Source organism: Daphnia carinata, chromosome 4 (genome assembly GCF_022539665.2).
Source record: "Daphnia carinata strain CSIRO-1 chromosome 4, CSIRO_AGI_Dcar_HiC_V3, whole genome shotgun sequence".
NCBI lineage: Eukaryota > Metazoa > Arthropoda > Branchiopoda > Diplostraca > Daphniidae > Daphnia > Daphnia carinata.
The window spans coordinates 2,840,961-2,867,990 of NC_081334.1; the positions used below are offsets into that span (position 1 = coordinate 2,840,961).

The window sequence follows — 27,030 nt, forward strand, 5'->3', positions numbered from 1 at the left end:
TCATTGTTGTCTTTTCTTCTTCTTTGATTTATCGTTTCGGTTGGGCCGAGATACATACCTCCCCCGTAGTAGAAAGAGAAACGAAAGCCGAAAGCAAACAAAGCGGAACAAAAAGGCAATAGCGCTTTAGTAGTTTGTGTTCCTTTTTTTTTTTTTTTTTTCTTTCATAAGAATTCAAGTTTAGTATTTATGTAAACGTTTCTCGGATTTTTTTTTTCGTTTTGTTTTGTTTTGTTCACGCTCTCTATCTATACACACACTCTTTTCGCTCATCCTTCTATCACTCTTTCTCTCTCTCTCTGTCTATCTCTCTCTCTCTCTCTCTCTCAGATCTTACAGAATCTGCGCAAGAGTCGGACCGAGCGACGGGGCCGGCTCGGTTCCGACGCTCACGCGAGCAAACAGAAGCAGCACAACAGCAAAAATTCCCTAATCATGAAGGTAAAAAAAAAAAAAAAAAAAAATCAAAATCAAAACAGGGTGGGGAAAGGCTAACGGGAGAAGGCGTTCCGATTGCGCTAAAGCCGTTTGTTAGAAGAGTAATCATTTTTGCCCAGTGTAGAAATGAAATGGTTTTGCTGATGGCTATAACAGTACTAATGCTACAAAAAAAAAAATTAATTGAAATTGCAAAAAAAAAAATTAAAGATTTAAAAAAAAATCGTAACAATCAAGAAAGAAAAGCAACAAAAAAAAAAACAAACAAAAGAGATGATTCGAAGAGAATATAATGCTTTTTTAAAGAATGCATCATCGTCTTCCATAAAATTCTGTTAGACAAACAACGCATATGTTTCTGACTTCTTTCTTTCGTCTTCTGCTTCTCTTTAATTCCTTTCACGCCATGGCTGTTGACGCTGTGCTTTTCGGTTTGTTTCTTTTGGTAATTATCACCCAATCCACTTGGATTTGGGTTGTTTGATTTTTGTTGTGTTTTCCTTTTTCGTTTCTGTCATCAGTGAAAACCAAAAGTTTAATTTCGCTTTCGTTGTTCTGTTTTAAGTTGCACGGCTCATCCAACAACATCGATCTGAATATGCAAAGTGTGCCTCTCTGATTGCGAATGCAAATGGCTTGGGCAATGAGGGCACGTCTATTGAATTGCTATTCCCTCGTTACTAGTTCTTTCTTTTTTTTTTTAATGGATTAAGTTTTGTGAATTATCAATCCTCCCATACATCCAAATTTTTCAGTTACGTAGAATTTGGTTTCACATTTTTGTTTACATTTGAAAATGAAAGAACCACGATGACTCATTTTGTACAACATTACATCTACAAGGTGAACAAAGAGTAAACTATAGCTGTTCGTGTAACAGGGTTGACACAGGGTTTTGTTGATTGGCTCTGTAAAAAGGGAAGGGGCATTCTCATTCTGAATTAGAAACGGCTTAAGTAGCAGATGATGGTGATCAAATGGTCTTATCGTTTTCCTTTCTTTCCTATTGCATTCAACGTGTGGGCCTTGTGTGTGACGTGACGTTCTTCGTCATCCTCATCAACCCAATCAACAACGACCGTCATCCCTGTGCAGTTCCTCAACATGGCCAGCGTTTTCATGAGGATCTTCAACCTGATCTGTATGATGCTGCTGATCGGACACTGGTCGGGCTGCCTCCAGTTCCTGGTGCCAATGTTGCAGGGATTTCCGCCCAACTCGTGGGTCGCCATCAACGAATTACAGGTCAGCTCAAATGCATCACTTCGATCTTTTAAATCTTAAACACTCCCGTTTCATATTGATTTTATCGATTTGGATATGGAGAAGGGCTTGTACTTTTATAAAGGGAACACATGTCTTTACAGGTTATACGCTACATAGATTTGTGTTTGTATAGCCCTTGGTCTGTACTTGTATTTTTGTTTTTTTTGCAAACCTCTATGTATCACTAAGCTATATCATCCGCACGGGATTTATCGCTGTTCAGTGCGGATGTGTTTCAACCACGGGTCGCAGAGAAGGGGATTATCGATCAGCTTTCTCGCCATATTACACAACGGGGGGTTTTGTTTTCCATAAGAGTTTAGTGAACCGTGCGAAGACAGCAAAGATGTTGTACGAGTTGTGTCGAAGCGAAGACTTGAACAAATTTTTTTTTATTGTACATCGTTTCAAGTTGATGTGCCTTTTAAAACTTTAGGGGATTATAGCAGAGATTTGACTTTTAATTTTGGGAGGGAGGATTATTGTTTTCTTTGTGTGGGGGAAAATGGCTAACGATTTCGTGTACATCAAAGCTGGTTTAACTGAATAACGCACGTAACACTGCCCCAGCCTTTCATTTCTTTTTTTTTTTTCAAGCGGTTAATAAGATCAAGTTCCGTTTGATGGTGTTCGTCGATAGCGGCTCTCACTTTGCAACACACTCTGCGAATTTGAAATGAGGAAAAATGTTTTTTTTTTTTTTTTTTTTTTTTTTTTTTAAAACAAAGAATGAATTTTTTTGATCGTGTATTGGTGAACAGGAATCTTTCTGGCTGGAACAGTACTCTTGGGCGCTATTCAAAGCCATGTCTCACATGCTGTGCATCGGTTACGGACGATTCCCCCCTCAGTCATTGACGGATATGTGGCTGACGATGCTATCGATGATCAGCGGCGCCACCTGCTACGCTCTCTTCCTTGGACACGCCACCAATCTCATCCAGAGCCTCGACTCTTCTCGTCGACAGTATCGCGAAAAGGTAAGCGCACTTCATCGTTTCGCCTCACATCAGCCGACATGTCCAACTGTTTAGCATCAAAACGTGAGATCGTACGGAATCGAATCGATGGTGTCTGAAAAGACGGGACTCGAATTGACGTGCGTGAATCACGCGAAAGCCAAATCCGATAGAAATGCAAGGCAATAAGAGGTACGATTTGACTTCAAAGGAACGAAAGCTGGAGGTAGACCACTAGAACTTTCGATATGTAAAGGAGCTCCGCTTGTCGGAAGATTGGTCGCCCACAGCGGTACATTCTGCCGGATAACAATTGAATGTCAGATGGCGTACGAGTCTGTGGGCTTGTAAACTGTAAACGGCGGACACGTTCACACACATCAATGGCCGTGCCGAATGTGGACGAGTAGCCCACATTGCGTTAGCGCTCACGCCATGTAAATGTTGCAGGGGAAAAGGTAGCAAAGGAATGGCGTTGTTGCATCCGAAAAAGAAATGCATTTTCTAAAAATTTATGCCTTGTAAATTATTTGCGAAATTTGATATTCGTGATGACGCTTGGTGGCTATCGATCCATTTCTTTTTCTTTTTTTTATCGTTCATTTTTGATTTCGTTTGTACAATCATGGATCGTAGCTCAATCGTCCGAGGGTAGGCAGAAACCAAGACGTACGTCTACGTATCGTTAAAGAGAATTTTGTATGGGCTGCGTGCTGTATGTCGGAGATAAGATACGGGGCATGTTTGGATTTTTCATTCGCTGGAAAATGGTGAGTGGCATTTCAATCAACTAGATAGAATGTATAAGCCTATGTAAATGGAGCATGACGGTATTCAAACATCATCAACGATAGAGCCTCTGTTGGCACTCCCGGGTGGCTGTGTACGAATCTTCTATGAGAGCCCCCCACCCCCGCCTGTCGTTTATAAAATATGAAATTGAATGGAAAAAAAAAAAAAAAAAAAAAAAGATTTTCTTAGCAAGATCCGCTCTGCCTTTTTTTTTTTTTTTTTTTTTTTTTTTTACATTCATTTCGTTTTGAAATTTCAATAGTTTTAATCAGACTGGAGTAAGACGCGAAGTTCCGCTTTGTCTTCATTTCGAAATGGGAAACATGCCTGCGAATTGCGTCACATTCTAGCATAAATAATGCGACCTAGACGAATGTACTGCAGCTCTCTTATTTTCGTACATTGTACGCGAACGAGTGTTGTACCAGGCACGTCCATGTTCCAGCATCAATTAGCATCGGGCGAGAAAAAACAAAGGGTTGACGTCGAATGCACTCGGTATCTCTACTACGCGGCAAGCTTGTGCGTTTGCTTGGCCTAGTTACTTCCAATAACATCGCACTGCTTCATTAAATATAGAACCCGCGCTGTCGGGACTGCACGTCGGGACGAACGTTTGTGTTTACGAAAATATGACAGAACGCTGAGATGCGAAAGAAAAGAATTACGTCAAAAAAAAAAATGCTATCGGCTGCCAATAGCAACACATTTAAGGACCCCAGCAATCGGCCAACGCATTGATCTTGTCCGTCTAATGGCCAAGTTTCGTTCTATGGGCTACACAATTTTTTTAACGTGTTACAAGAGTGGCTAACAAAGTAATAATAACAATGAAGTGTGCTATCGTAACTCGCCGACTGTCCAGGTGGTGCGTACTTTGTTGGAGGCCTTGATGGCTCTAGATTGTTCCATTCGTTTGTTGTTGTTGTCGTCGTTCGTTAATTCAGTCTAACGTAGTTTTTATTGTTGTCGTCACGTCGTTCAGGGCAACTGCAAGTCCTGATGAAGAATAGATAAGAAAAAGAATAGCCAGGTCGATATGTGTCCGAACGTTATCATCCCACTGTGTTATTGATGAGCAAGTTCGGCCTGAATATAATGAGTTTATTACTATTTTCTTTTTATATATATATATGTATTAGAATTGTTCGTTTACAAAATGGCTTATCTCGTTTATCTTTGTTTTTTTGTTTGTTTTTTTTAACAGCTGAAGCAGGTGGAGGAGTACATGGCGTACCGGCGGTTGCCACGCGACATGCGCCAGAGGATCACCGAATACTTCGAACACCGCTACCAAGGCAAATTCTTCGACGAAGACGCCATCTTGGGAGAGTTGTCGGAGAAGTTACGCGAGGTATGATCCCTGGTTTTTTTTTGTTTTTTTAAATAATGATAATAACGATGAGTTGACAAGGACCCAAAAAAATCTATGAGCCATTACGGAAGCTAATGATCCTCCATCTTTTATACCCGAACTGGTGACGTTTGTACCGCACGAACTATAGGACCCTCTTCATGTTTATGCTTTCAGTGGCATCATCGTTGATAGGCCGTGTGTAATTGTCCCATTGCCTAAAGGGCTTTATGATTCCAAAACGAATTTTTTTTTTCTTTTCTTTGTCTTCTAAATACTAGACTACGGGGCTAGGCTGCTTCTTGCTCCCTTGGATTTTTCTCGTTGTATATTTCTAAGAACCCGATAATGTTGTGCGTCATTGTTGTTGATAGGTAATTGACTATACCGCAGATCGGGGATAGCTCACAGTTTGACGTTGCCGTTGGGTACGCGAAGCTTTGGGGGGGGGGAAAAAAAATAGAAAACGGCGGAGATTGAAAGAGTAGGAAAGGGTCCGTGTGTTATTAAGCTTTTACAGGCAGGGCCACATAAACAGTAGCTAACGAAAATGCTGTGCTTGCGTTTTGTACACACAGACAGAACAAAATAGAAAGTTAAAAAAAAAAAAAAAAACGGGTCTAACCGATAACTCACGCAGTCAAGCCGCCACCCCGGCGATTCTTCCACCAGCTTCTTTTTTTTTTTTTTTTTTTCCTTCTGATTTTCTTGTGCTTAGATGGCACGTTAGCCACGCACCATTTGGTCCGACGTATCGAGTGTTTTCGACTCCGCCGAGCCATTTGCTTTAATAGCCTCATCCCACTGCTATTGAACTGTTATGTAGTCCCGCAGTCTTCACGGCAGAGCTGTACGCTTTGTATATGTAAACATTCCCCCCCCCCTTTTTTTTTTTAAAGCTTTGCTACCGACGTATCAGCCGTTCTTTCTGACGCCGGGTCAAGAATGACAAACTCATCAATTCCTGTTGAAGTGTATACGAATAAAGGCCGTGAGACGGGGAATCCTAATATTATTTGATCAGCTACGTATTTCAAGTGTTTCGTTCTTTTCGTGGGTTGGGACTTTTTTTTTTTTTTTTTTTTTTTTTTCAACCAACTAAATTGTCTAGTCTTGGCTGTTTGATTTGTTTATCACCTTGGATGAAAAGAATTGGTGAGATTTCCTAGAAAAACTTGAGAGGACTTGCGTAGAAACAGAAGGGCCCATGTCCAGGCAGGACATTTTCAATCCCGGTTGTCTCCTGCGAGCCATCTGGTGGCTTCTAAAAACAAATCAAAGAAAAATCTCATTTAGTTTCTTTTCTTTTCTTTTCTTTTTTTTATAAAGAAGAGCCTACTAGGCTTTTAAATTTTTTTTTTTTTTTTTCGTTGATGATCTCTTTGTATTCTAAATTGCACCGTTTGATGTTGCTGTGGTTGCAGGATGTCATCAATTTCAACTGCCGATCTTTGGTGGCTTCAGTACCGTTTTTTGCCAATGCCGATCCAGCCTTCGTCTCCGATGTAGTCACCAAACTCATTTACGAGGTCTTCCAACCGGGTATGTTCTCATTTAAAACTGTCTTAAACCAATCCAACGCTTACTATACCTGAGCCAAAATTTTAAAGGTGATATTATCATCAAAGAGGGCACCATTGGAACGAAGATGTACTTCATCCAGGAGGGCATCGTCGACATCGTCATGGGCAACGGTGAAGTGGCCACATCTTTAAGTGACGGCTCATACTTTGGCGAGATTTGTCTCCTGACTAACGCTCGACGAGTGGCCAGCGTCCGGGCAGAAACTTACTGTAACCTATTCTCCCTCTCGGTGGAACATTTTAACGCCGTCCTCGACCAGTATCCACTCATGAGAAGAACGCTAGAGAGCGTTGCTGCCGAAAGGTCATCGTCTGCATATCTAATGTTTTTTCTCGCAGATTCACATTCTCTTGTCGTATTTCCATTCGTAGGTTAAATAAAATAGGAAAGAATCCAACCATGGTATCAAACCGTGAAGACTTGCAGAGTGACTGTAAAACAGTCAACGCCATCGTCAGTGGTATGACGACAGGTGGCCATTCTGGGCCGGGCAGTACGGAAGAATTCGGTGGTCACCATTTGGGTCATCGACGGCGTTCTTCCACGGGTAGAATTCACAACTATTTGTACCAACATTCGCCCGCAATGTCGCCACCGTACAGCCTTCCGCGCCCTCGCTCCGAGAACAACTTCGCCCTGGCCGCAGCAGCAGCTTCCATGGCCGCTGCAGCGTTCGGTGTGCCGTCCGGCAGCGTCCACGACGATCGCACATTCGACCTCAAATCCGAAGACAAGATCAGGCCCAATCACTGACTCTTGTTCACTCGTTTAAACGTCGCGATTGTTTCTTTGTTTTCCTCCTCAAAAAGTTCGTCGTTGGTACGTTATCGAATTGTTTGGCCATTGAATAACGTGACGGATGGGGGGGAAACTAACCCACAATATTCTAATGTAGCAATAATTCGTGTGTCGGTAGCGATATGTAGAAACCAAAAGTTTTGTTTGGATACGAAATCAAGCAAGTAGCTGGAGCAGTTTATGCTTTGGCACCACACTGCACAGTCACCAAAACTCGCAAGATGGCTACACATGACAGAAGCTATGTCTCCAAGTGTATCTGATTATCCTTCCCTTGTCTTTCCACTCAACAGAAACATTGTGTTATGGGTTCCTGACTTTTTGAAACCATCACTTTTAATCTTCGCGACTTGGCTTCTCGAATTTCAAAAGTGTTGGAGATTCAACACTGCAAGTAAGTCGATTTTTCAGCAGACCTCAATTGAAAACCACAACATGTTTTAAAATTTTCGGTGCATCTCTCTAGTCTCGCGGGTACCTAATCTAGTCGTTTACTTGATTTGATAGAATTTCTGTTTAAAACAAAAACAAAATGGATTTAAAGTGTAGGTCTAGTCGTCACAGCTACAAGGGACAATGTTCTGACGCCGTATGTATCGGCCAGTGTTGCTCGAGTACCTCTAGTCGAGAAAGTAAGGTCGCAGAGAGTTATTGTGTAAACTTGAATTTGTTACGTTACGTTTTTTTTTCTTCTTTTATTATGACAGTTTTTCCTCAAAATCACTATTGCTTGTTTCCGTTCATGAAAAATGCAGCCGTTTTCGAAAATTATGTTGTTTTGTTGAGAGTGAAAGTTCCTGTTTAATCGAGAGTATACTAGTTGAGGGCCATGCATTATAGTAGCCAGATGATTTACACACTAAAGCACATTCAACATTTGTAGGCTATGCGAGCGGTAAAAATAAATCCACGTTTTTCGCCGGTGATGTAACACACTCGGAATTGTCTCGTACAAGTCTAATGTCTGTGAGTGGTTATTTCGATTTTTGTAAGGCTTGCAAGGAAATGCCTGCCAGGTTGTGTCGTAACGAGGCGAATAATGACAATACAGTTCATACTCTTGCGTTTTTGATTTCAGTGTCGTATTCCTTGGAAACAAGTGGGCTAAGCATACAAAAATGCAACTGCAGAAACTTTAGGTGGGAAAGCAAAACTGTAAGGGATGTTTTCTGTATTATTACGGTACATTCTTGGAACATTTTGGACATTACATGACATCTTGGAACATTTCCACGCGCGTCACATTTTATCTTGGCAAAAAAAATTATACAATCAGGTTGTTTCATCGGGGAACACATGGAACTCAGGTTTGTTGGTTTGATAGGGAAACTGAATCATTCGCAATCGAATTGAATGTCAACAACTTCGTTTTCAGCGATTTGACTATCGATAGGCTCCACTATCGTTGCCTGAGGTGACTGTCTCATCCCTTCAGGTGGCACGACTTGTGAATCTCGTTGACTCTTCTGTATCTCCAATGCGGCTCGTGTTGGCAATTCCGGTAAAGTATTTGCTGCTTCAAAAATTTAGAAAGTGAAAGAGAAAAACAGTTAAAATCCACAGACGATGTGTGTGGAACAAATTACAATTACATGAAAGAGATTGCTTTAGTTTTTCGGCCTGAGCTTGCCGGCGTTTTGCACGTAAAGTTCGCTTGTGTTGTTCTTTGGCTCTCGTCTCTTGGCTGAAAACTTCGCGAATCTTTTCCATTGGAATTTCCTCGTGGTTACGAAGCAAGTATAGGAAAACTCCACCAGGAGTTCTACGTCGAGATCCATCCTAACATCGTTGATGAATATATCTCGTTAACACGTGTTGACAGAAAAATGCAGCGACTGCAACTTACCGCAACCATAATACCTCCATCGTTTTCGGTTTCCTGCGTTTCACGAAACAACTTAATGGTAAGTTCTTTGCCTATGATTTCCACCACACGAAGAATCAAGTCCATTTTTTCTTCATGGAGCTTAAGAGTTATGTCTTGGGCCACTTCAAGTACACTTGAACTATCAGTAACAGCCAAATCCTCCACACGCCTGAGTTGGGTTCTGGATCTTGGTTGTTGCACAGTGTTTTGGGGTTGTGTTTCCCTCTGCTCCATTTTTCTTTTTCGAGAGTTTAGTAACTTTTGAGTTTTTGCAGACTTTGTTCAAAGTCTTCAACAACTGAGTCTTCTACTATCACAGGTGTTTCCCCACCATATTTCTCATCCAAGTCAGCAATCTTTTTTCGAATCCTTTGTTCTGTTTTTTCATCAATATCTTCTTCTTCCAGACGGTTCTTCATGCAGAGTACGTAATTGTACGATTCAACATCCCTAGACCTATCAAGGTAATGCTTGCTGTGTTGCACATTAATGTCCTTTAAGTCCTGCTCAAACTGATCCTCAAAGACGACAGTACTCCAAACATTGTGTTTCCGACCTGACTGAGTGGGCTTTGTTACTCTGACATTAGATTTTTTTCGTCTCTTAGCTGGCCTCTGTCCTTCATCACTGCTGCTATCCTCACTGCTGCTGCTGGATTCAGTGGATTCTTCGGTATCCTCAGTAACCTGCTTGGGGGGTTGATGAATGGGAGCAAATGATGTAGGTCTTTCTAAGGCGGTATATGGCTCAATCTAATGGGACAGAGAAACAGTAATCCAAAGAAGAAAGGTATGGTTACAACCAATTTCAACATTCTTGCAGTAACCATTGCTTACATCACCGGCATCGTCAGAAATTTCCCCATCTTCACTTTCATCTAAGTTTTGCATTTTAGAAAGCAATCGAATAACAAAATCTATTTTACCACTTAAATTTGATGAGAGACGCTAGTCAATGTTTATCACGGCTATAGCAACCGATTGAAAAAAGAAAATGTGAGGATGAAAACAAAGAAGTCGGCAAGCCACCTAGCGGTAAAAACTGTAACCCGGTTTTTAACGCCCATTTACGATACAATTTGGCCTCATCTAGCGCGACGGAATAGTTAGGTATTTAATATGTTCTGCCGCCCTAGTGCTTCAAATTTCAAAAAGATTCAAATCTTTTGAAAATCACAAAATGGAAAAATTAAAAAATTTATCATTACAAAAGCAATGCGTGAGAAATTTCCATAAGGAATAACATTAATGGTATTACTTTCTTTCGTTTACAGTCGATTTCTCGCTTCTAAGGTGCCACCAGCCAACCCAAAAACCAGAGGAGTGTAAGGCATTTGTGGGTGAACGTAGAAAGGGTTAACCGTCTGTTGGTTATAATCCCGATTTTGCTTTGATCCTGATTTTCAATAGTGCATACACATCGCTGAGTTGCTGGTAATTGCCTCGGATCGGACGTAAACGTCAATAAGAGAATACGAAACATCCGACTGACTGTCTCCGTTGAAATCCGACACCCTTTTGGAATTTTCAATCCCAATCATGTATTTTCATGGGAATATCTTGGTTTTTGAATAAACAATTGTCTCCTAATTCCTTTTTTATTCGCTTTTATTTAGGTTGTTAACAAAAAAACTATCGCTAGCGCCCTTCCAAAATGGTGCTGTGTTTTATTGCGTGGCGTGTTAAACTTTTTACCCCCCCCCCCCAAAAAAAGAATCCCCCAAGAAATTTTGGCGACTGTATATGAAGAATTAATTAAAAATCTGACCGGTAGATGGCAATAGCAGTGAAACAGAAAGAAAACGGTATTTTTTGTGAGGGGGGGGGGGAGGGAATCCGGAAATCTGGTCGAATGTTTGTTAACTGTGTTAATATACAACAGAAGATTCGAAAATGGTGTGCTACTGATTATTCAGTGTATTGATTGTGTTTTGGAAGTCAACCAGATGAAATGGATTATTTCTTATTTAATGAGATCAGCTATGCCAGCTGTCAAACACAAAGCCTAGTAGCATATTATGGCTTTTGCTTTCAATCATGTGATAAAATTATTCATTTAGAGGTATAAGACATGTATTTTGCTACTAGGATCCATTTAGTCTCATTCTACTTTCAAGGGATAACTCGTGAAACTTTATTTGCAAAGTATAGAAGCTGTGACAGTGAGAAAAATTTTATCGTTTGAATACCTTCGTCTGATTTTGCAGCACTTTATCCACTCACCAACTGTTAGGTTGTATCTGACAAATGTGATTTGTACCTCTGTGATCATGTGGCCAAGAAAAATCGCCACTGCTTCAGTAGTCCTCCTGCCATTTGTACCTAACCGACCAACACACAGAGACATGGACCTCAAAACTTTTTTCCTGTGGTATTTTAAATTTCTTTCTTAATCTAAATGACTTTTCTTTACATTTAATATCCCCTCAGAGGACTGCAAAGCTTTACTTTCTTCTTCGTAATTCCTGGCCCCACAATCTTTTTAGTCTTCGAGTAACAGCTGTAAGTCAAATAGCCATCTCTGTTATAGTTTCACCAACAACGTTTACTTTTACTTCTACCGTTTAGAGCTAGGGCATTTTCCCTTTTCGTCCCATGTAAAAAGACCTTCAAGATTCCGGTCTCTAAGTATTAACTCTCTCAAGCCATCTAAACGTAAGTTTCCATTTGCCCATTCAAATGTAATATTGTAATATCGTTGTTTGTTATTTAGATAACGCCATGACAGTAAAATGAAAAAAAAGTGATGGAATGCCGAATAGCAAATAAGCAGTGGCCTGTAGAAGATCATCGTGGAACATCGTGCAAAATGTTGTTGTATGGCCCGCCTTCGCCTCGCCCGTCGCCCCTTCTTCGCCTCGTGGTCGCGCCGTCTTCGCCTAGCCCGTCGTCCCTTCTTCGCCTCGCCCGTCACCCCATCTTCGCATCGCCCGTCGCCCTGTCTTCGCCTCGTGGTCCCGCCGTCTTCGCCTCGCCCGACGCCCCGTCTTCGCCTCATGGTCACGCCGTCTTCGCCTCGCCGGTCGTCCCGTCTCCGCCTCGCCCGTCGCCCCGCCTTCGCCTCATGGTCACGCCGTCATCGCCTCCCCTATCGCCCCTTCGTCACCTCGTGGTCGCCTCGTCTTCGTGGTATGGTTGTGTTTTGTTTTATGTTGTATTATGTTTTGCGAATTAACACGTTGGCTGCCACCCACCCACCTTGATCCCCTTTTTTTTGTAGCTTGACAGGGACGGGCCGCGCTGTTCTGCTCCATGGTTTATCTGCCATGGGGTGGAGCAGCGCCACTGCCCAAGATTGGCCGAATGGCCCCAAAGGCAATGCACCATTAGGGAATCCCTTGAACGAGACGGCGATGTAGACCTGGGGTGTGCATTCCCGTAAAGGTCTCATCGCCGTTTCAGCCCGGCCCACCCGGCCCCCTTGGTCGCTATCCCTTTGATAGCGACAGTAGCGATTGTAGATAGGTGGCGTGGCAGCCAACGTGTTAGTTTAAGTGTATTTGTGTATGTATTGTATGTTGTGTACTGTATTTTGAAATGTATGTAATAGTGGTGGATATGTGGGTGGAAGGAGGGACAATAAAAACGATTTTACACTATTTACTTATGTATTTTTTATTCAGCTATACATACTAGACTAGACTTTGAACCAGACTTCTTACAGGGATCGAACCCTGAATCTTCGGCATATCGCGCCGATGCTCTACCAATGAGCCACGAATCGTTGAACGTGTTGTTGGCTTTATTCAAGTCGCTTGCGGACTTGCATTTACACCTAGAATAAAAATGAAATGAAATATTCTTTTCTACATTTATTCTCCTTCATTTTTATACATCTACTAAGGTTTGAACCCAGGGTAACAGGTATCGCAGCTAAAGGCTCTACCACAGAGCTATGGACCCTATAAAATCAATAGAAAGATAAATATATGTCAAAGACTGCATAAACATCCTAGACGATAACATATGATATGCGATAATAAAAAACGTATATATAACTCGTGGCTCGATGTTAGAGCATCGGCGTTGCACGCTAAATGACTGGGGATCGGTTCCCATACGAGTAAAACAAAATATAAATACAAAATTACTTCAGAAAATATTCAGGTATTACACGCTGTTCCTTGAATCTAAGTTGAAGATAAGAGTGAGAAGTGTAATAAATAATAATTGAATACTTACAAATAAACGATAAACCAATGGAGTACTTACCATCAAAGGTGGCATAAACATTAAAGTTGAATTGAGCATACCAAATAAAAAAAAATTGGTAAATATAATGTAACACAACGAACACAGACAATGAAAGAAACAACTTTTGGAAAAAATATTTTATAAAAAAAATTTTATTGACAATTCTCTGCACATTAAAATTATTTTTGCAACTTTAAAAAGGCACAATAGCCCTTTCAAAAGTTGCCGTCAACCCAGGCAGGGGGAGACACTGCCTTGTTGACCCACCGGGGAGATTACCCGGTGATTGGCTAAGAGAAGCCGGAAGAAGAGCTGAAGATTTGGAACATTTTTACAGGAGCGATTAACCTTTAGTTCGGATTTGTGGGTAGCCACATCGCCCTCCGTGAACACATCCTCGGACTAAGCGGCACCCCACGTCCCCTTTCCGGCCAGAGCCCTCCAAACCTCGGTATATGTTGTTTTTATATATACCGTACAGTAGGGGCATGACCCCCTACGGGCTTATTACGAGTCAAGGGGAAACGGGGCTACGGAAAGGAAGGGAGCCCAGATATGCACTTCAATTTTTTAAATATAAAATACCGTCTCGGGAATCCAAATAAAGTATAGAAATGTCATGTCATCCATCCAATCATTACAATTTATTCAGTGTCTTGCCCCAACCAAGAATCTTTTCAGATCCAATGTTACTTTTAACCTATGCTGAGAAAAGAAAAACAACACCATTAAGCATCTCAATTGTTGTTCATGTTACTTACATGACTTATAGATTCAACTTCTGGCAGAAGCTTGGGAAATGCCATACAAATTGCAGATGAAAATCATTGTATAAGGCTCTTGAATGATAAAATAGCACCCCTAGAATGTTGCATTGTTGATAGTTGTGTTCCCAGTATGCTGAAAATCCTTTCCTATTGGATAAATTTTTTTTGTAGATTAGACACAGTTGGCAAAAAGGAGGAGAAATGCTTCGTCATAAATTCAAATTTTTTTCAAGAAAATTCCTTTCATACCTAAAGAGTCCATGTATGATGTTCATCACTGCAATGCCAGCAAAGTGAAACATCTTTAGGGCCATTTAAGTACCCAGCTTCACCAACACTCTGAACGTAAAGGACAAGTTGTTCTTTAGCCAGAGAAGCAGAATTATTAGAGGCTTCTAGCTGTGACAGAACCATGAAGGATTCTATGAGGATTGTACCGGATTTATTAACACAAGATGATACTTCTCATTAGACAATTTGCATTACTCTAGTACTTTACCTCATACCTTAACAGTAATGCACTCTCAGTGTTTTTTCAACTACAGGCCAACTCTTCCATCCTGTAACACTTCCAGATTTGACTTGATCCCCTGCTAAAATTCTGTGAATGCAAAATAATAGCATTAAAAATACTTTTTCGATAGACAAAAAACCGAGAAGTACCTAATCCATGTTTGATGTTGAACTCGTGTCATTTCTGGGTTTCTGTACCACACCCATTTTCAGCAGTCTTTATGGTAATATTAATCAAAGCCACATGTCCCACTATGAAATGGGTGTTGAAAAGCAAATAAAAACCTGTTGAGATGGATACCAGGAGAATCAGAATAGATCTCAATCAACTTCAGTTATTCTTTTCCCTATAATACTTAGTGACATAGCATAATAGATATACCTGCCTCAATTCGGAACCATGGACCAACGGAAAAGAACACAGAAATGTAGCTGTGAAAGCAGATCACTTTAGAACATATGATCAGGTATAGATCATCTAAGAGGAAACCTAAAATGCAAAGACAAAAATATTGGGCATAATTGCAGTTTACCAAACATAGTAGCAAAATAAAATAATTGTCAAAGAAAGACATATGCACACTTGGTTGACGAACGGGTAAGTCTGATGCAATGTATGGCAATCCATTTTACCCCCGACCCCTCCCCGCCCCCTCCAAAATAAAATAAAAATATCGGCCTTACTTTCTGTTTTACTGCTACCCACCGGTAGATGGCGACAGCAGTGAAATAGAAAAAAAAGGCCGAAATTGTTTTTTTTTTTGGGGGGTAAAACAGATTGCCATAACAGTGTAGGCTTTTGTAAACGCGTAATAGGAATATTTTCTGAATTAATTCTGAATGCCTCTTGTAGTGTTGAGAAGATAGTCATGTGTCAAGGGAATGTGGTGGAAAGGAGGTGGTGGTGATGGCGGCATCGGCAATCGGATTGGCACAAGGTTAGTGTTTTCTTGCCTTTTAAGTGTGCTTGCTTTAATGTGGTTTTATTCAACAGTGTGGACAAGAGGGATATTTACCACAGAGTGTCCACAAGCCTGACGGGGTGGTGGTAGTGGAGTAACAAAGTAAGGTAAAAGTATGGAAATATGTATGCAAACTTAACTCCATTGTTTTACCCTTAGTGTCATGAAGCTTGGCACACTACGAAAGACTACACGAAACTATTCAATGAATTGATTGAAGATGGAAAGCTGGGTGAACATTACATTCTGGAAGCTGTGACTTGCAATGAAAAGGAACTGTTTAAGGGCATCGTCTGTGGGGAAGGCTTTAACAATTTTGATGAAGCCTTTGTCCTGGTAAGCCATTCTTCGAAACTGTATTTTATGATTGAAAATATGTATTGTGTTTGCTTTAGGTTACAAGAAAAGATGTACCTTAATACATAACATCATTCGAACAAGCCGGCCTGCACTCAATACTACTTCAGAACATTAAGAATTCTGCATACACAAAACTTACACCTGTACAGAAAGCTTCAGTTGCAGTTATTCTCGCCAAGGGAGATTTGTTTGCTTGTGCATCATTTTATTTAATTTTTGTTTAAGGAAACAGTTCAATAGAATACTTTATATTATAGTTTTCTACTGTTCATCCGGTATTATTGTTTTTACTGTATCGCATACCTACACAGGCATCAAAATGCCAAACTATGTACGTAAGGACAGTTAAGGCATAATGGTAGCATGTTGTCCTGCAGTGCGAAAGGTCTGCGGTTCGAATCCTATAATGGTTAATATTGCTTGGCGAGGTCGTCCATGAAAAAATCTGGGGCTTACCGACCATCCAGTCGTTGAGAAGAATGCATTTTTTCTTTTTTTTGCCATTTTTCGTTATTTCGACAAATAAAAGTTTGTTGTAAAGAAAAAAAGCACCTGGCGAATCCGAGTACTGAACCCTAGACTTTGGACTTCTGAAGCCGATGCTCTACCATTGAGCTATTTCACATATCTAAGTGATACTATTACTAATAGTGAATTTAGGAATGCCTGTTGGACTTAGAAAAAAAAAAGCAAGCTTCCTTTTCGTTGCCTGACCATTCACTGGCTCAGAACATCGAAACCAAGACCCAGGCCAAAAAAAATGAGTGCTTACCTTTCTTTGCCTGTACCAATGTTCAGGCAAATGCTTGGCTGGCAAGGAGCATCGAAGCCAGGACCCAGGCCACTTGACTTTCCGAATACCAATATCTAAATATACCCGAAAACCAATTTTTTCTCTTACGGCGTCAGCCGTACGTCAAAATATACAATTTTTTGCAGATGTTTTTTTTTCCTTTTCCATTTTTTTCTGTTTGCCAATTACTTGTGGTGGCAATGACGCATTTAGAAACGAAACAAAAAATTACTTTCACCACAGCATCAAATCCAGTTCAGACCAAGTTGTGTATTTGACAACCACAAAAGGGCAGCACGACACCACACGAGGAGCAGACGACACGAACGCAAAATAAAATGTATAAGCAGCTTCCGATGAAATTTATCCTATTTATTGCTAACTGCAAAAACAAAACTGAAAAAAAGCAAATCAAAAATGTAACATTAAAAACGCCCAAAAAAAAACAACACTTTAATAATTCGAACTAAAAGAATGGGAGATGGACCAAAATAAAATAAATAAATAAAGTCGATTGGAAGAACGTTGTTGCTGGAACTGAAATTTGGAATTAGTCGATGTTATACCAAAAGTGTGAAAACCAGTTGAAATTTAGATTATAAATTCTGCCAGAAAAACATTGTCATATTATATAGCAATCGCATACGCGGGAACCTCCCAAATAGGTTCACCTGTTATTCTTTTCAGACCCTTTTCCCCTATTAGCATACTTGTCACAATGGACACCTTGAAATAGAATCCACCGGGAATTTTTCCTTGGATTAGCTAAACACATCAGTCTCTCAAAAAGTTAAAACAAAAATAATGGTTGAGGCCTATGGTCAAAAACTGAATCGAAATCGCCGGTTCTAGGATGTCGTCATAGAATGTGGTGAATTTTGATTAAAATCCGACGTCGGTAGAACAAACGACGGGCCATTACTGCCCTTCTTTCGCGTTTTAGTCTTCAATGTGCTCGTAGCAGCAGGCAGGGCAACATCGTCGGGATCAGTTGTAGGGGAAGTCGCATACGTCGTGGTCGGCCCGAATGAAATCGATTTGTTTCCGTTCTTATTGACACCTTCGCTGCGGAAGGAGGACTTCATCTTTGCTGGTGCTAGTTCGCACGCCGGCAATCCCATAGGCGCAGATTTGGTTAACAGGGCAGCGAAATCGAATGTGGGCGGGATATGAAGTTGAGGAACGGGCGCCAAAGGCGGCAGTTTGCCGGCAGCCGGCCGTTGGGAAGAGAAATGATGTCCACTCGTATCCGCTGTCAGTCCAGCCTGCTGCTGGAAGCTCATCATCATCATACCGGGCGGATGAGGCGTCATCGGACTGAGACAAAGCGGATCTGCCAGCAGTGAATCCGACTGCTGTTGACGGAGCTGACTCAGCAACGATTGGCAGTCATTTTCCAGTCGCCGGAAGTCGCGCTCGGCGTCCGACGCCGATTTCAGCGCTTCATTGGCCCTCTGCTGCAACTGCTGCGCTTCCTAATGAAATAACGTCTTCGAATATCATCCTCTGATTACAATGATATTAGCTTTAATGTCGTAATCGTGTTATCGCATCGACATGATATGTCGGAATAGACGTGTATCGATTGGTTAGCGTGCGTGTTAGTCAAAGATAAAAAAAAAAGAAAACAAGAAATTTGTTAGTTTCATTTTTTTTTTTTTTAAAGAGGTCCACATAATTCTTTCTTGTTATGAACATATTCCTCTTCATTTTTGTTAGTTTTTTTTTGCCACTTTCAAACTACAACATGCAACGATATGGATGTTAAAACCGAAAAACACAAGCACCAGCAGCTCATGACGTCATCACAATAAAATTCACTCCCCTTTTTTTTTCGTGTTCTGCGTGCCTTATACAGACAAGTTAGCGTGGCAGATATTATTCGATCGTGATGGCCACGAACAGCGAAAAAAAAAGAACAGCCGGTGCTACACGCCATATACGTACAATCTGATAAGCAGAGAGAAAGAGAGAGAGAGAGAGAGAGAGAACGTGCCTACTTTCACGAGACCTGTCCGGACTTGGTACTTACACGGCACGTTCGCAAATGCGGTCTGAGTGCGTACGGCAAATGGATAAGAACACGAAATCGTCATAAACGGCTTGGGATCGAAGACAAACAATCGCCACTGGGATATTTTAAAACACTCCCGGGGACGAATTCAACAGAAAAAAACGATTGTTCTACATGTCGAGAAATGAGGGATGAAACAATTGGGATCCTATACGCTCCGTTATTGATTCGTTGTTCGTTGGAGAATGTGCCCAGCTGACGTCTTTTTGCTGTAGGCTTAGCCGGGTTTTATAAAGTGCTCCGCAAAATATCGAAAGTTCAAGTGTAGTGGAATAACGTCTTGAAATCCTCGTGAATCATTGAAAAGAGAGTCTTTGAATTTTGAAGAGGGGGGAATATGTTGGCTTTTTTCTTTTTTGTTACTTCGAAATGAATGAATTCCATTTTTTTTTAAGAATCGCAAGCAGACGACGCGGGTAAGACAGAAGAAATTGACATCGTCTGCTTTTGACGTATATGTCCCTCCCTCGAAAACAAATGACGATTGAAAATAGATGATTGAAATAAACCTGATGAGAGGTGATATGTCATCGGAATAATTAGCAGGAAGGATTCGCTCTGTCGCTGTTTCTTTCAAATCTTTACTTGTAAACTTAAGGGAAGATTCTAGTTTTGCTTACCATTCCCACCGCTCCTTTATCCTCTCTGTGGAAACACACAAAAAACAAAATGGAAACTAATCACCGCCATTAAAGAGAAAAGCAAAAAAAAACAAAACATGCAAACATCTCACTGACACACTATCCGCTTTTCCTGAAGAAAATGGGCGTGGTGGGTTTCGTTGGGACACAGCTGACTCTTGTTGTCTGGCATTAGGGTTAATCAGACACTAGGGTTAGACATACGCTCACACACACATACACACTAAATCAACAGTCGTTAGTGGCAAACGGGTGTGCCTGTGTGGAGAAAGACACGTACACACTGGGCCAAAAATGGGGGAAGAAAGAGCGGGGAGGGTGAGGAAAAAAAAAACCAAAAACAAATGAAACACGAAAAAAAGAAGAAAAACATGATTCGATTTGGCAAGAATGTCCAGACAAAAAAGGGGGAGGGGGGGAGAGAAGAAGTCGTCAATAAATCGCCTTGGGATGTTAGTTCAAAAGCGGATTAATTATTCATTTTCAATTTGTATAAAATTATTGTCTGCCTGAATTAACCTTGACGGCTCCGTTGATCTGACGCTCCATGTTGACCACCTGCGACTGCATTTTGATGACTTTGTCCGATACGCTTCCGGCGGCGCTCTGGACTGTTGTCAAGTTCTCCTGTAGCCAGCCCATATCGCGTCGCGACGCTCCGAAATCCGCCTCCAGTCCGCAGAGTGTTGTTTTGATGGCGGCCGTCTGTTGGAGCAAGAGCTGGTATTGGTGCTGTAGGCCGGGCGGGTCATCGGCGCTGGTACTTCCGCAGCTGTAAGGCTGAACGGATCGCCGTTTGCCGGACGAGACGGGCCGTGGAGTCGAGCTGCTAGATCCGATGCTCATCCAGTGATTGTGAGCGGCCAATTGGCCAAACGACGGGTGGCAAGCGAGAGACGGAGTGCTGGACGAGTGATGGATGGCCGGAATCTCGCACAGCGTCTCCACCGTCTCATCGTCCTCGTGCTGATCGGTCGGCTGAGCAAACGACATGTTCAAACTGTCGTCGCTCGAACTGTAGGCGTAGGCTGCGGCTCTCTTGTTCTGCTGGCCCGTGTCAAACGAGCGATTATGTTGCTGGCTAACGCGTCCCCTGGCCGGCTGGCTGCTTCTAAAAAAAAAAAAAAATAATTGAAAAAAGAGATATCGATTGATTATTAGATTGTATCGATTATTGGAAGATGCACACGTCTTCATTTCACTGCGAATTGAATTACACACAGCACTGGATGCTAATTCATCCGTGGCCATTTCCTGTCGTAAGAAAATAATTATTTTTTGAAACGGTTGCCATGGCAACTGGCAGAAGGCGGAATATAATGAGACTGAGATGAAGGGAAGAGTAAAAAAAAGAAAAATGCTGGAGGGGATATCCCAATGTCAATACGGATGCCAACGAAGAGTATGTGTCTCTTGCCATTCGTGAGAGGCTTCATTGATTGCAATCGATGGCTGCCTTCCTCCCGCGTGCAGACTTGCACACCAATCGCCTTCACGTCTCTCTTTCCCTCCACTCACGACCTTCCCTTTCAGGTATTGATTGGCATTTCGAGAGAGAGAGAGAGAGAGACGTTTTAATACGAGATAGAAAATCCCGGGCCATTCGAAACTCCCGTCCTATTTGTTCCTCGGCAATTCTGCGAGCATCACAAGGAGATGCCGAAGGATGGCATTCTTGCCGTCAGGCGAGTTTCTACGGCGCATTGATTTTGGCCCTGCGTGTTTACATCGCCGTTTGATGAATTGACATGAGATTGGCATCTGAAGAGCAGCTCGCGTTCATTAAGGGGGTTGCCAGTTAATTGAAGCGCGTGCATTGTGTTGTACCCGAAAACTTGCGCAAAATCAAATTACGGACAACACACGAGGAACATCTCATACAAGACGGAGAGTGCCAGACAAGGCGTGGCCAATAAAAAGAAAAAACAGGGAACAAAGGTTGAGAAGTTATGAGAAGGGGGGAAACACGTCATGCCGTCTAAGATATTACGTACATCTAATTGCACATTCCACACAACGGCGTATGTTGGCACAAATGCATTAAAAAATAATAAAAAGAAAAAGAAAACTTGCAGCAAAAGTACATGCTTCAAATTACACTGGATTAGTGGACTATATAAGAAGACACAACAAACAAACAAAAAAAAAAAACTAGGATCACAATGTCAAGTCAGAACTAATATAAAGACGCTAGCAAAAATTCATAAAAACGTGGCACCGGGGCAGGTGGGAAAAGAAAAATGAGTTAAAAAACAAACAAAACAAAAGCAAACAGAAATGATTGATTTAAAGAAAAATGCAATTCCAGTATCGATTGTTAGGTCTAGGAGGGACGACGGGCGTCGGGTTGTGAACGCCGGCCTTCGATACAATGGCATCGTCGCATTGTTCCGCACCAGCGGCCATTAATTGGGGCGAGACGTCCGTCGAGACGGACGCTCTAGCGCTGACGAGGAACCAAGACTGATCGAACGCCGAATGATCGGGCACCGTTTGTTTGCTGTCATCGTCCGCCGCCGGAGGATGGCAGACGGCCGACGGATCATCAACGAGAGCCGGCGATTCATCAACGCTGTCCAATTCCATCATGCGATTGATCAAACGATTGTCGGCTATGATTGTGGCGTGCTTGATGTGACTCAACCTGATGTTGCTGGCCGCATCAGCCGCTTGCAGTTCCAAACGCGGTAGGCTCTCGCTGCGCTGCTGCGGTTGCTGGACCGCGTCCGTCGGGTGGAGCCGCGATTTAGCCTGACGCGGCAATCGGCGTCCAGTCGGCCCTTTGGCTCTTTGTTTCGTCATGCAATCCAAATGCTCTCCGGCATTGACTAGCGAAATGGAAGCGTCCGCTTCGTTCGCCTTTATCTGCTGGAAAAATTAAAAAAAAAAAAAATTCGAATACATTTGAGTTAAAGCAACACATTCTCTATGCGATTAACCTTTAAAAAGATAGTGAATTTTCAAAGTCATAAAATAGGTGATAAAAAAAAATGGGTAAACAAAAATGTCATAGGGCGGCCTGAACGGGTCGCATGATGATAACGTCAACTCGATGAAATTTGTTCCAGGGATTATTGGAAATCCCTTTTTCTTTTTTTTTTTTTTGGGGGGGGGGATATAAAAAAAAAATCTAAAAGCTTTTCATTGTGGATCATTTTTTTCCCCTGTTTGTAGCTGATTGGAAAATTGAGCACGGCGATAGATCTTTGGTCGCATCATCAATTTCTTCAGTACTGGCCGTTCATTGTTATTGTTGTATGTACCTTATCTCTTTGACTTTTCTCGGAGGTTTATTATTATTTTTCCACCCAATAGTTTCACATCTGTCTTTTGCGAACGCACAGCATTGAAATCGATCGACGCCACCGGCTTTCAATAGTTTCTTTCACCCCCCAACCCGAACGATCCGAGCCCGCTTCCATATAATAATAGCCCCATGTATTTGTACACATACAGAGTCGTCTGTATGTGTGTATGTGTGTGAGGGGGTTGCGGGATAAATCTCACGACGGAGGCAGGGTAAATCTATGGGGCTGAAGGGAAGGTCGTATTAGAAAAAAAAATGAAATATATCGATTTAGATTTCCTTCTATCATAGATGGAAGCATATTGCGAATAAGAGATGTAGACCTTCGAGTTTACACAGGGAATCCCTTTCTTGCTAGGTACACATCGACCCTTTGAAACAAAATCTATTTGTTTTGTCTTCATCGATCTGGGACCCGAAGTTTTGCTCAAATGTTTTCTTCTTAATTCCATCAAGTCTTATCCGCGGGGTAGGATAGGTCGATAGTTTGCCGATATCGATTAACGATCGGTGAAAGCCCCTCTTTTCTAATTTATCCTTCAGACAACATCCTAGCGCTTTATTTAGTTCCAAAAAAAGAGGGGAGAGAATGAACGCATCAGCTTAATGACCGACGGCCTGCAATTGCGCTGAATCTGATAATCAATTAAAGATCGATTTGAAAAAAAAACCAGCATCTGCGACACCCCATCACGCGCCTGCCTATCACGAGCACATGATGACGTCATCAAAGACATTAAGGACGGGTGTGTGCGCACGTAACTACTAAAGAAAAAGAAAAAAAACCTAACGCACGATTATGCAAAAGGATCGTGTCTCTTTTAAAAAATGAGAAAAAAAAAAAAATGTCCGTGCGGACCGGTCATCCGGCTCATCTGCCCAGCACTTACTACGACCAGTTATTCGAAGAGAACTGAAGAATTTGCTCACCTCGGTCGTCGATACATCAGATGATGGTTGGCTTTTGAAGTTTTTGGCAGGCTGACTGTTTTGGCCGTCCCGCAGGGTCGTCATGGCCGACCGGATCTGGCTGATCCACTCGTTCATTTCTTTGGCAGTCTCGGCCGACAGGTACAGACGCCCCTACACGGGTGTGAACGCACACACACATAAAAAGAAAAAGGTGAGCTTTGGTGGCTGGAATATGACCATCTATGGCCCTGCTGGAACTCTTGTAAAAAAAAACATGAGATTTTTTAAAATTAAAAGAAGAAAAAAAAATCATCTATTACCGTGTCGAAGAAAGATTTTTCAATCTCGGACGAGCTGATGACCAGAACATTGGAAGCGGTTTTGATGCCTTTGGCTTCTTCACAAATGTCGTAGCCATCCAGGTCGACGTAGTGACTTGTCTTGTCGCGGTAATGCTGATGACCCTGATTTTCCTTAAATGGAGGGGAAAGAGAAAAAGAGATTGTTTTGCCAAACCCAATCAAAACTCATTTCTTTTTCTTTTATTTTAAAATAGAGATTCTTAAATATGCGCAAGTCCATTCTTCGGAGCAGGAAAGTAGATCAATTGATCGCAAAACTGGAACCAGTTTCCCCCCCAAATGTAGACTAAACATTTTTCCTACTAAATAATTTCAATTTTTGGCACTTTAATCTGGGCAGGGGGTAACAACCCGTTTGTCGTCATTCAACTTTCCCCACATATTTTCTTTTTTTTTTCAAATGTAAAACGCCGGTTTTTTTTTTTTAAATTCCCGCGTGCCCAAACGCAAGTAAGGTGATGATTTCTATACAACTTCCCCCATTTCTAACGCACACGCAGCTGACGATGTTCCAAAAAAGGTTAGCAGCTCCCTCCAAAAACAAAATAAAAAAATAAAGCGGAAGTCAAACATTGTACTCGAGGGGTCTTGCCCGTCCCGATTGCATCATCACCTTTTACTCTTTTCATTTTACCCGAAACAAAAAAAAAAAATCCTATAAGAGGTGTTGCAACAATGAAGAGTCTCTACTTTTTATTAGGAAAAAGAAAAACATGACGTACCTCCTTGAGCTGATAGTAATAAAGTCGACGTCCGTCTAGGACGCAATAGCGTCGTTTCCATGATCCCGGTGCCAAGAGTCCTTTGCCGCTCAGCTGCATAAGAGGCCCGTCGTGTTGAACGACCGGCCCGGGAGCCACGGGCGGAGGCTAAAAAATGCAATAAAATAATGTTAATTCAATTCCAAAAAAAAAAAAAAAAAAATGCGCTAATAATGCCGTAGGGCAATCAATCAAGACACACATAGTTCAATGAATATATTTTAAAAAAAAAAGGGGGGGGAGAGAGGTTTATGGCGTCCTAGTTGCAAGGAGCCCATCTGAAAATGACGCCATTTTCGAAAACTAGACTACAACACTGGCGCCCCTCTTTTTTTTTTTTTTCTTGGCAAAATAGAACACGTCGGGTGATTGTCGAATGATGTCCTCTCACTGTGTCTAGAAAAGACTACGCATCGCTAAACTCCAAAAGGAAATGAGAAGATGGCCGACATTCCGTCGGTCCCTCCGATGATGAGAAAACGCCAGAGAAACACACACGCTCACGTAAAAATATGTTTCAGAGATACGGATGAAAAAAAAAAAAAAGAAACAGGAAGTTAGGGAGGGGTTGGCTGCATTTCGAACGCGGGTACAGAAGAAGAAGGAAGCGAGCGAACGCGCGTTTTTTCAAATCATTCCGGAACGCCAACCAAGAGAGATATTCACGAACCTAAATGAGAAAGCGACGAACGGTGGACCCTGTGCCCCATCGCGTTCAAAAAAAAAAAAAATCTATTTCAGAAGGGGGGGAGGTGGGGATAAGGAAAAAGAAAAACGAAAATAGCGACAGACAGTGATGTAGAACAGGGTAACAAAAAAAAACAAAAAAAATGGGCAAAAAAAACTGGAAATAGTTGACATTCTTTTGAAGGAAGAAAATGACTGTTACCGGAGCACGTTACGTGTGCACATGTTCCCATCCCCACTCCCGAAAGGAATGTATTTTAAATTCCCATTTAATTTTAATTGATTTTTTTCAGTGTAAAAATTAAGTGGACTTGCACAATTGAATGATTTTAGACAGTTCAATTGTACATCACGGCAGCTTTTAAAAGAACGGAAGCCGGAAATCGGGATAAAAAAAAGGTCATTTCAATCATAAATCTTTACTTTTTTTTTTTTTTTTAATGTAATAGGCCGGCACAGTCCGGTCTATTTTTTCCCCCCCGTTAAACCGTGGACTTGTCGTGAACGATCGCAAAAAAATAACGGCCGTTCTTCTCGTATTCCCGCGGTCGTACCAAACAACGGCGCCCCTCTAATAAACGCACACCTCCCGCTTGTCTTTTTTTTTTCTCGCTCGCAATATATATATAAAAAAAAAAAAAAGAAACACGCTAGACTGTAGTGACGTCAAAGATAACATTTTTTACTTTATCTCGGGCGAAATTGGGTAGAAGCAGAACGGAACGAGATTTCCACTGACGTCCGATGGCGTGATGCGTCCGCGCTTGAACAGCCACGTCTTCCATGATGATCAAAATGGCCAGTCGCAAAATTTAAAAACACGCAATTTTTTTTTTTTTTCACGTTTCAAAAATCACGAGCACCGGTCCAAGAGAGATACAAAAAAACAAAAAAACTTGCGCAAGTCTTGACGATCAGCTCGCGACTGATGTACACGTAAACGCGTGTGTGTGTGTCTTTCTCCTTTCTCGCTCTCCCTTTCTTCTTTTTTTTTTTTCCTATCTCTATCTGCGGTGAAAATGCTCACGCTCTCTCCTCCGCCAAGGGAGCTGGTTTCGGTTGCCTCTCTTTTTTTTTTTTTTTTTTTTACAAGTCCCTGATGGCTGCCGTTTGTGGCTGGAAACAAACAAATCAGCTCGAGACAAGCAGAGAGAGAGCGAGTGAAGGCAGGTGACGGAGGAGGAGGCAACCCAACTCTTAACGACACACAACGGCGGAAGGATCCAGGAAGCAGATGTCGTCTGTATAGCCTTTTTTTTTTTTTTTTTTTTTTTTTTGGAGGAGGGAGGGCTCTTTGCCCTTATCCCGCCCGCTACTGTAACATCCACCCTCTTCTTCTTCTTTTTGCTTTCCGGCCAGTAGACCTGCTCCCAGCCCAAACGAAAGAGAAAGAATGTTGTTGTTGTTGTTGTTTTTTTTTTTTTTAGAGGGCAGGGGTGGGCTGAAAATAAAAATGTTTTTTATGTGTGCGTGTGTTTTTTTTTTCTTCACACCCCCCGAAGAACCCCGTCTTTCGACAACACACGCAAGCGGTACTCGTTATTAGGCTCGTTGTTTGCCCTTCTTTTGACTCGCGATAGGTGTAAGTACGATCCATCCATATAAATAAATACGGCCGTCACATTTGACGGATGCCTTCC

The 27,030-nt window shown here is 41.8% G+C and overlaps 3 protein-coding genes and 2 long non-coding RNA genes across 6 annotated transcripts in view; 3 read left to right on the plus strand and 2 right to left on the minus strand.

Annotated features, from left to right (window-relative positions):
- Window positions 1–8,117, plus strand: part of LOC130694638 (potassium/sodium hyperpolarization-activated cyclic nucleotide-gated channel 3-like) — a 30,267-nt gene extending 22,150 nt beyond the window's left edge. The window contains exons 6-11 of the mRNA XM_059494940.1: window positions 1,534–1,683; window positions 2,466–2,684; window positions 4,663–4,809; window positions 6,234–6,351; window positions 6,420–6,696; window positions 6,765–8,117. Coding sequence (XP_059350923.1) covers window positions 1,534–1,683; window positions 2,466–2,684; window positions 4,663–4,809; window positions 6,234–6,351; window positions 6,420–6,696; window positions 6,765–7,146 — 1,293 coding nt within the window. The 3' untranslated portion in view covers window positions 7,147–8,117. The remainder of the gene's footprint in view (window positions 1–1,533; window positions 1,684–2,465; window positions 2,685–4,662; window positions 4,810–6,233; window positions 6,352–6,419; window positions 6,697–6,764) is intronic.
- Window positions 8,118–8,251: 134 nt separating this feature from the next.
- On the minus strand, window positions 8,252–10,064 carry LOC130694652 (phosphorylated adapter RNA export protein-like). The gene is given in 5 exon segments (XM_057517737.2): window positions 8,252–8,707; window positions 8,784–8,970; window positions 9,038–9,327; window positions 9,330–9,810; window positions 9,895–10,064. Coding segments are annotated over 5 exon segments (1,194 nt in total). The 5' UTR covers window positions 9,949–10,064; the 3' UTR covers window positions 8,252–8,525.
- An 857-nt stretch (window positions 10,065–10,921) lies between these two features.
- Window positions 10,922–11,944, plus strand: LOC130694701 (uncharacterized). 2 transcript variants are annotated; one of them, XR_009002114.2, is made up of 5 exons: window positions 10,922–11,119; window positions 11,209–11,428; window positions 11,488–11,559; window positions 11,626–11,712; window positions 11,771–11,944. It is a non-coding gene; the product is annotated as an uncharacterized LOC130694701 (long non-coding RNA). The 2 variants fall into 2 exon arrangements; XR_009002113.2 differs by having other exon boundaries at window positions 10,922–11,428.
- Window positions 11,945–15,287: 3,343 nt separating this feature from the next.
- Window positions 15,288–16,745, plus strand: LOC130694700 (uncharacterized). Its single transcript, XR_009002112.2, has 4 exons — window positions 15,288–15,469; window positions 15,526–15,595; window positions 15,653–15,829; window positions 15,889–16,745. It is a non-coding gene; the product is annotated as an uncharacterized LOC130694700 (long non-coding RNA).
- Window positions 16,746–16,901: 156 nt separating this feature from the next.
- LOC130694636 (uncharacterized) lies at window positions 16,902–26,284 on the minus strand. Its single transcript, XM_057517714.2, has 7 exons — window positions 26,077–26,284; window positions 24,665–24,811; window positions 23,901–24,053; window positions 23,599–23,751; window positions 22,006–22,229; window positions 19,881–20,472; window positions 16,902–18,121 (listed from the first exon to the last, which is right to left on the minus strand). Exons 1-7 carry the CDS (start codon window positions 26,173–26,175, stop codon window positions 17,495–17,497), a joined length of 1,995 nt encoding a protein of 664 aa, XP_057373697.1. The 5' UTR covers window positions 26,176–26,284; the 3' UTR covers window positions 16,902–17,494.
- Window positions 26,285–27,030: the final 746 nt, after the last annotated feature.